General features: G+C 45.0%; 1 protein-coding gene and 2 non-coding genes across 4 annotated transcripts; all 3 read right to left on the reverse strand.

Moving 5' to 3' along the window:
• Positions 1 to 1,782: 1,782 nt before the first annotated feature.
• nop58 (NOP58 ribonucleoprotein homolog (yeast)) lies at positions 1,783 to 7,307 on the reverse strand. Of its 2 annotated transcripts, none has more exons than XM_069723311.1 (15): positions 7,161 to 7,307; positions 6,543 to 6,619; positions 6,360 to 6,412; positions 5,696 to 5,820; positions 5,480 to 5,616; positions 5,184 to 5,248; positions 4,644 to 4,778; positions 4,208 to 4,353; positions 3,854 to 3,980; positions 3,471 to 3,634; positions 3,234 to 3,368; positions 2,717 to 2,778; positions 2,460 to 2,614; positions 2,333 to 2,372; positions 1,783 to 2,152 (listed from the first exon to the last, which is right to left on the reverse strand). In XM_069723311.1, the coding sequence occupies exons 1-15, from the start codon at positions 7,203 to 7,205 to the stop codon at positions 2,116 to 2,118; spliced, it is 1,503 nt and encodes a 500-aa protein (XP_069579412.1). In that variant the 5' UTR covers positions 7,206 to 7,307; the 3' UTR covers positions 1,783 to 2,115. The 2 variants fall into 2 exon arrangements, with proteins under 2 accessions (XP_069579412.1, XP_069579413.1); XM_069723312.1 differs by having other exon boundaries at positions 1,783 to 2,172; positions 2,266 to 2,372.
• LOC138635712 (small nucleolar RNA SNORD11B) lies at positions 3,713 to 3,797 on the reverse strand. Its single transcript, XR_011312166.1, has one exon. It is a non-coding gene; the product is annotated as a small nucleolar RNA SNORD11B (small nucleolar RNA).
• LOC138635711 (small nucleolar RNA SNORD11B) lies at positions 4,077 to 4,168 on the reverse strand. Its single transcript, XR_011312165.1, has one exon. It is a non-coding gene; the product is annotated as a small nucleolar RNA SNORD11B (small nucleolar RNA).
• Positions 7,308 to 8,620: the final 1,313 nt, after the last annotated feature.

Genomic DNA, 8,620 nt, shown 5'->3' on the forward strand with positions numbered 1-8,620 from the left:
TTTGTCATTTTTTATGTTTGAATGTTCCAAAAATGATCAAGATATTTTAAGACTTTTGATAAATATCTGTATTTGGCTTTCTTGTCTTGACATAATGTTCTTGCCCTGATGAACGACTTTTTTTTAAAATGTGCTATGAGTTATGAAAGCCTTTTTGTTTTTTTTTATATCGTCACACCTCGAGTGCCTCGAATTTCTTCAACTCAAGCTTCTTATATATCCGTTAAATTAGATTTCATACCAAAGCTTGCCTCCTCTTCTCCTCTCCCCTCTTCTTCCTTCTCCTCTTTACATTACATTACATTATATTTCATTTATCTGACTCTTTTATCCAAAGACTTGCAATAAGTTCATTTCAACCATGAGGGTTCAAAACCAGAACAACAAGAATCAAGAAAATATAATTTCTTCCAGAAAGCCAAACTACAAAGTGCCATCAGTAAGTTCTATTTGAAGATACTAAAGTTCTGCTGTTCAAGGAGGAGGAGGAGGAGGAGGAGGAGGAGGAGGTGCAGGAGGAGAAGGAGGAGGTGTGTTTTTAGTTTGTGGAGGAAGATGTCCTGTCCTGATGTTGGTGGAGCTCATTCTACCATTTAGGAGCCAGGACAGAAAACAGTCGTGATTTAGTAGTGTTGAACTCAGTGAGCCGCCTCCTCTGTCTTGTCTCCTTTTGTCTTCTCCTCTTGTCTTGCCATCTCCTCTTGTCTTGTCTCCTCTTGCCGTCTCCTCTTGTCTTGTCTCCTCCTGTCTTCCCTCCTCTTGTCTTGTCTCCTCTTGCCTTCCTTCTTCTTGTCTTGCCACCTCCTCTTGCCATCTCCTCGTCTTGTCTCCTCTTGTCTTCTCCTCTTGTCTTGTCTCCTCTTGTATTCTCATCTTGTCTCCTCTTATCTTGTCGCCTCCTGTCCTCCCTCCTCTTGTCTTCTCCTGTCTTCCCTCCTCTTGTCTTGTCTCCTCCTGTCTTCCCTCCTCTCGTCTCCTCCTTGTCTTCTCTCCTCTTGTCTTCCCTCCTCTTGCCTCCTCGTCTCTCTCCTCCTCTCGTCCTCCCTCCTCTCCTCCTCCTGTTCTCCCTCCTCCTGTCTTCCCTCCTCTTGCCTTCTCGTCTTCTCTCCTCTTGTCTTCTCTCCTCTTGTCCTCCCTCCTCCTGTCCTCCCTCCTCTCCTCCTCCTGTTGAATTGTTGGGTTTCTCTGTATAAAGTTCTGCCATAAAGACTTTACCGTGTTAAAGTGCCATGAACTAACCTGTTGTGATTTAGGGATATAAAAATAAGATTTAATTTAATTAATTCTGTGGAGGACTCTGCTGAGGACATTCGAGACACGTTCTTACACGCAATCACAATTAGAAAACAAATCTTTATTGAATATTTTTTTTTAAATCTGATTTTTAATCATGTTCGTAGTCAAAATAAGATGGAGCTTTAATGGCGGGAGCCTAAAACGTGCTTTATATGCTGCTTCCTCTGATTTTAATGTTGAAGCTTCGTTAATGTGACTCTCGTCTCTGAAGCAGAAGTGAAGTATTTGGAACTCGAAAACACCGTTGCTAGGCAACGGCAACGTAGACGGCGTCCACGTTGCTGTTGCCTAGCAACGTGTTTTTGCCGCGTAACCCACCTCAGATGGCCCAGCATATTGCGCATGCGTCTTCCCATGCTGGAAACACGAGCTCACGACTTCCATTGTGGTTTAAAACTCCTATTGTGACGTAATTTCATGCAGTATTTTACTCATCATTTTTTTTTTTTTTATACCCATTCAGTGTAACACAAAGAAGACACACCATTACAGGGAAAAAAAAGAAAACGTTTATTCAACCATTCATCAAGTAAAAGTGGGGAAATCTGATCCGAGCTCGTAGCGCTGATTTTCATACTGTCGAACTAACACGGTAGATTACAAACGTAAACATCTTTTTTTTTTTTTTTTTTAACTTTAATAACTGGAGAAAAATGTCCCCTCTCAGTGATTAAAGAGCGAAACAATAATGTTGTATTTGACGTGAACTCCATTTATAATGTCCAGGAACTCAACACTGTACGGTCTTTTGGAGGATAAAAAATTATGACAAAAACAAACGGAAAAAAAATAAAAATATATATACACGCTGCGTCTTCCTCATTCGTCGTCTTCCTCCTCTTTCACCTTCTTTTTCTTCTTCTTCTTCTTTGTCGACTGGAGACAAAAGGACGAGCAGTTAGAAGGAGAAGGAAAAAAAAAACACCTCGAACGTTTTAATAAATCATCTTTAAAACTTTCAAGTCTTACTTCAGCTGCCGGCATCTCTTCCACCGTCGGCTCCTCTGGCTCCGCCTCCGCAGATTTGTCCTTCTTTTTCTTCTTCTTTTTCGGCGTTTCCTCGGTTGCTTCTTCTTCTAAAAAAACAACAACAGATTCTACTTGAGCATCATTGACATTTTAGGACATAATAATAACAAAAGTGGACTCCAGATTTAACCCACCTTCTGTCACCGGCTCCTTTTTGGCCTTTTTGGATTTGACCGCCGGTGTTGCGCTTCCTCCTGCAGCCTGCTCCTCCTCCACCTCCTCGAACTTCCTCTTCTTGGAGGTGGAGGGAATCGTAGAGTCGCCGGACGGGTCGTAGATTCGCACTTCACTGCGATCGGACAAAAAAAACGAAAAGAAAGACGTGAGCACTCGACATGTTTTCAGGTTCACCGGTGGGATACGAATGTCGGGAAAGGTGCCGCGTCATCACCTCTTGTGCTGGTACTTGTCGGCCTTCGCCATCGCTTTGCCGGTTCCGCTGATTCGTCGGATCTGAAACGGGGAAAAAAAAAAACAGACAAAACGTAAACACGTGCTCATTACGCGTCGTTTTTTGTTTTTTTTTTGGGGGGGGGCGATAATCTTGATGATATGACAAAAATACTTTCAATTCAATTTGATTGAAATTATTCAAATATTCGTGACTCATCCCCTAAAAGTGATGTCGGCCTAAAATAGCATTTCACTGTATTTCATTTCATAGCACCGAGCTGCATATATGAATTATTTTGTGTCTATAGTTTGTGCATATAATTCAGTGGTCTTACTTTTGCCCAAAAGAAAAGCTATTTATCCATCTTATTTGATCATATACGTATTTATAATTATTTCTTATTGTGGTGCACTTTTTTTTTTTTTTTTTTTTTGGTGTGATGACTACGTTTGCTGCGGGATTAATAAAGTCTAAAGATTTGTTAAAAAAACAACAACAACCAAGTTGCACTTACTCCCTTGTCCTCCAGTTGGCGCAGTCGGACCTCCAGCTTGGCTCGGTTCTCGATGCCCATCTCGGCGTTGGTGTCCTCTCCGAGGGCGTCGTAGCGGATCGCCAGCGCCGATTTAGCCGCCAGCATCCTGGAGATCTGCGCAACGAAACCAACTCTTTTTTTTAGACTCGGGAGGGTGTGTGTGTGTGTGTGTGTGTGTGTGTGTGTGTGTGTGTGTGTGTGTCCTCGGCGCCTCACCTTGCCCTTGTTCTTGGCGGTGGTCTGGCCCACCAGGGAGGCGTGGTAGATGAGGCCGTACTTGGGCGTGTCCTTGTGGGTCTTCAGCGCTCGGAACAGCGCCTTCTCGGCGCCGAGGATCTGCACCGTGGACGCCGGGTGCTTCGCCAGATTCAGGAGGGAACCTCCACGAGGGAACACAATTACAAATGAGTAAATCAGACAAGATAGTCCCTCCTGCGACGGCGCGCCGAGGCTTCCTGCTGCGGCTCAGATGAGGTAGTGACTTAAAAATACCGTCACGTGTTCAGGAAAAGCGACAGATTGTCTTCATCATCATCGCCGCTCTCTCACACACACACACACACACACACACACACACTCCTCTCTCTGCGACTTCTTACCGGCGTGCGAGATGAGCCGGGCGCCGACGAGCTCGCCCACCATCACCGTCAGGTTGGGCGCGATCGCCATCATCCGGTTCTTCAGGTAGTCGTAGAGCTGCGTGCGGTACTCCGAGATCTCGATCACCTGCCGGGAGGAGGAAAGGGAAAAAAAAAAAAAAAAAAAAAAGGATTTGTGTTTTAGGCCGGGTCACTTCCTGGACGTCACTTCCTGGAAGTCGCGTGACGGTTCAGATGAGGTAGTGACTTAAAAACTCCCACACGGTCTGTTTTCAGGACGAAAGACGACTGGCGTCATCATCATCACCACCGTCGACGCCGAGCTCGGCTCGCGGGCGACGTTAAGGTCGTTACCTGGTCGCAGAGGTGGCCGATGTTGCCGATGTCCTGCTCCGACACCTCGGTTCCCATGGAGATCTCGGCCGCCAGCTTGACCTCGGCCTCGATTTCCTCGGGGAGGACGTCCGACAGGTCCGAGCCGGCCACGTTGGTGCGGTCGCCTGCGGGGAAACACGGCGAGGGGTGGGGGGGGAGGGGTGTTAGCAATTAGCTACCGTTTATATGCACTAATAATAAAGCAGGTTTGTAACGGAGTTTTTTAAAAGAACCGGTCCACTGATTTCACAGCCCGTCACTCCCGGCCTCAGTTTACAATTACAGTCTGGTATTAAGTCTCGAGTTAAAAGGGCGGACCAATCGGCGAGCAGCGTCGGTGGCTAACCGCGCTTGTCCCCGCCCCCTCGCTTCACTGTGATTGGACGTCAACGACGGGGAGGAGGTTTCTCCGTACCTATTTTGCGGACCGTCTTGCAGTACACCAGGTTGTCCGTGACGACCTTCCCGAGCTCGGGGAAGTGCCAGCCGTACCACTCTCGGCAGCGCATGATGTAGTTGTTGAGCTCCTTGTCCAGGTCGTCCAGGAGCGCTGAAGGAGAGAAGGCGCTCAAAGTCAAGAACAAAACCGCAATTGTGAACGTTTGATAGCCGAAACTCATCAAACTACAATTCAGCGTTTGGATTTAGGTGCATGTATTTTAGGTTGTCCCCCATAAAAGGGTGTTTTTCAATTAAAAGTATGCAAGTAAACATCTTTTTTTTTTTCTTTTTTTTTTTTTTACCATTATTACCATGTCAGTGTGTAAAATTTCTAAAATTAGATCTGGTAAATTTAGTTCATTCTGATGGTCTCACACTCGCTTCACATTCATTTAGTTTAGGAGGCCCCTTTAAAACTGGCAGGGAAACCCCGACTAGAACCTTTTACTCAATAATATAGTGTGTGTGTGTGTGTGTGTGTGGGGGGGGGGGGGGGGGACAAGGAAACACTTACAGATGGCCTGAACGATCATGGTGTCCACTTTGTCCGGACTGAACTTCAGCTTGTAGCGCGACAAACTGGAAACGATAAAAAAAACAAAAAAACAACACTCGTGAGTTATTTGTTTAACTACTTTAAATCCTAAATAATAAAATAAAATGACGCCTCAGCGGTAGTTACGAATGCTGAAGGAGAAATTGATACGGACATTTTTTTTCAGACAGCAAATGTAATCACAAGTAGCATTTCTTGTCCTATTTTTCTTCTCTCTCTTTTTTTTTTTTAAAATATCTCTGTTGGTACCGGACCTGTGGGCCAACCCCAGAGACATGGCGCTCATCTCCCGGGCAGGGAGTCCCGTGATGAGGCTCTCCATCTGGCTGCGGATGCATCGCATCAGCTCGGCCACGGCGGGGCTGTGGACGCACTGCAGGTCCAGCTTTTCCTGGGAAAGAAACAAAATTAGAAACTGCTCTTACAGTTCCCGCTCCGTTTACTGAATTATAAATGCCGGATTCACGTACTTTGATAACTCCGCCCAGTTTGGCGTCGCTGATGGCCAGCTGCTCGTGCGCTTCCTTGGCGACGACTTTCTTCAGCGCTTTCTTCAAACTCTTGCCGATCTTCCCCTCGGTGAGGGCGGTGGCGGCTGGAGAGAGGTTGAGGTGAGGAACACTGAATTAAATACACAAATAAAAACGCGGCAAACTAAACACGCCTGAAGAACGAAGACATTTTTGATCCTTTCAATTATCTTTTTATTATTATTTGCAACCTAAAGAATTTAAGGGGGTCTCAGTGGTGGCGATGCCTACTGCTGAAATCAGGCACAGGAATGCATCTGCTCTTTGCTTTAGTCAGCAATAAACATGGAGGAGAAGCAGCGTTTAGTTTTTATGCTCCGCATATCTGGAACAAAGTCACAGAAAACACTTTGTAATGTTTTGATCACAGTTTGTAATGTTTTAAAGCAAAGCTGGTCATGTTTTCATCGCTATTTAAATGTTATTAAATGTTCTTTTGCCTCCATGTTTTGATGCTTTTAACAGTTTTACATGAAGCCATTTGAATTGCCTTGTTGAAATGTGTTGTACAAAAACTTGCCAGACCGCAGGCAGGTGTGTGTGTGTGTGTGTGTGTGTGTGTGTGTGTGTGTGTTAGCTGCACAAAGAGAAACACGTCATTTACCTGCTAAGGCCTCTGTGGTGTCCTGGAACTTCTCAAAGTGCTTCAACTTCACACTGGTAAAAGTCCAAAACACATAGTGACGTCACATATCATCCATTTGGAGAAAAAAAAAAAAACATATATATATATATATATATATATAAATATATACACATCAACTGGCTGATCTGTAATAAAACTTACACTTTGTTGGCTTTTTCAGGAGTTTCAAACTCCTTGTACAGGCTGTCCACCTGCTGCAGTTTGGATTCATCGAGAACCTGCAACGACACAGAAGATGAAAGAAAGAGGTCTTGAACGCAGCACCGACGGCACGAGGCGCGTCGGAGGAGTCTCGCGGACTCTTTCTGTCTGTCGATACAAACGAGGAAGTCCGCTTCGTGGTTAATTAACGTTTTTATTAACAAATGAACGTGTTGCTGAAATATGATCATCGCTCTTGCTTCTTGAAGCACCAGAAGACACGTGAACGGAGGGAACGCGAGAGCCAAGCTAGCTCCACGTGGTTACGAGGCCCGTCAGACGACCAGCTTACCGTCCGCTCGCGCATCAGCAAAGACGCTCGCGCGCGAACTGAGGAGCTTTCGTCTGCATGGTCACGCGCTGCAGTGCGAATGAAAAGGCTTTTTATTTTATTTTTATTTTGTATTTAAATGTTTTCCCCCCACGAGCTGTAACGTTACTTACAAATGAACCGTTGAACTGTCGGTAACTAGCTCCGCGGCTAACTCGACGAGCCCTGAGCAAAAACGTCCATTTTTTTTTTTGAACTGACAATCAAAACAAGAGTCGGTTACTTACTTTGAAAATCGCATATCCAGCGGCGGTCTCAAATAACACGAGCATTTTGGCAGCGGCTCTGTTATGTTCCGTTTATTTCGAGGTGCTCCTCTCGGGACGAGAGTCTCCACGTTCCGCCGCTGGTCCCCGCTCTGCAGCACGCGGTGGCACGCGCATGCGCACTAAGGAAACTAATGGGTTGCCAGGTACAGCTCAACGGGCGATATCCCCCAGTTTCTGCTTCTTGTTCTTCTTGTTCTTTTGCGTGTAATGGCGGACGGCATCCGGCGAAAGGTACATTACCGCCACCTGGTGTATAGGCGATACTTAGCCCTTTATAATTAAATTAAATTAAATTAAATTAAATTAAATTAAATTAAATTAAATTAAATTAAATTAAATTAAATTAAATTAAATTAAATTAAATTACATTACATTACATTACATTAAATTACATTAAAAATATTAATATACAATTAATAAAATTATAACAAAATAGATAAATACACAAAAAAAAGAAATAAATACATAATAAAGGTTGTACCAATTCAGTGAACTAAATTCTTTTACTCAACCCTGTTTCTTTCAAATATTGAAACACACTCTCTGCCCCTAATGTTAATGCATCTTTTAGTTTCACCCACTATTTATTACTTTTTGCTCTTTCGGTCGATTTTCAACGCATTGCGGGTATATTTACTGTAGTTTTTCAACGGCGTAAATATCGTCTTAGTGTTGTATGAATAAAGTTTAACACTGTAAAGACATTAAACAACGTCCTTCACCCCCTGCTGCCCTGTTGCCCCCCCCCCCCTCACCCTCTGTCCCAATGGTCTCTTCACCTGCACTTCAGATCTGTGAAGAAGATGAAGAAGAGAGAAGATCAAGGAAAGCACCAGGGCCAGACGGCGGGTAATAAGCAGATCTTCAACAAATCCCTGCAGCAGTGTGAAGTCTCCCTCCTGCTTCGAACGCTCCACAATCATCCCGGTTCCCCAGAAAACCTCCATCACCAGACCAAATGACTGCAGACCCGTCGCCCTGATGTCTGTAGTAGTGAAGTCCTTTGAACGACTGGTACACCTGAAGGACACTGCAGGCCCCCCTGCTGGACCCCCCTGCAGTTTGCCTACAGGGCAAACAGGTCGGTGGATGATGCAATCAACACTGTGGAGATGACAGTGGAAAGTTCTCCTCTGTCCCTGCAGCAGGTGGAGAGGGTGGTCAGGATTATCCAATATGGATAATAGTTTGTTCAGCGTCCTCCTCTCCACCATCTTTTCCAGGCTGTTCAGTTTGCAGCCAATGATGGAGCCGGCCTTCTTAACCAGTTTGTTAAGTCTGTTGGTGTCGCCGGCTCCAATGCTGCCCCCCCACCCCCTCCCGCAGACTACTAGAAGTACAGTTCACTGGCCACAACAGACTGGTAGAACATCTCCAACATCTCGCTGCACACATTGAAGGATCGAAGTTTCCTCAAG

This window comes from Brachyistius frenatus, unplaced genomic scaffold, assembly GCF_029030835.1.
Source record: "Brachyistius frenatus isolate BFR_SWC_R1_liver_20210118 unplaced genomic scaffold, ASM2903083v1 Contig_323, whole genome shotgun sequence".
Taxonomy (NCBI): domain Eukaryota; kingdom Metazoa; phylum Chordata; class Actinopteri; family Embiotocidae; genus Brachyistius; species Brachyistius frenatus.

Coding starts and splice junctions, on each gene's coding strand:
- nop58 (XM_069723312.1), bottom strand. CDS start 7,205: ATGCTCGTGTTATTTGAGACCGCCGCTGGATATGCGATTTTCAAA. Junction 4,779..5,183: donor CATGATCGTTCAGGCCATCT/GTAAGTGTTTCC, acceptor TCTCTCCTTCAG/CGCTCCTGGACGACCTGGAC. Junction 3,369..3,470: donor CCGCCAAGAACAAGGGCAAG/GTGAGGCGCCGA, acceptor TTCGTTGCGCAG/ATCTCCAGGATGCTGGCGGC.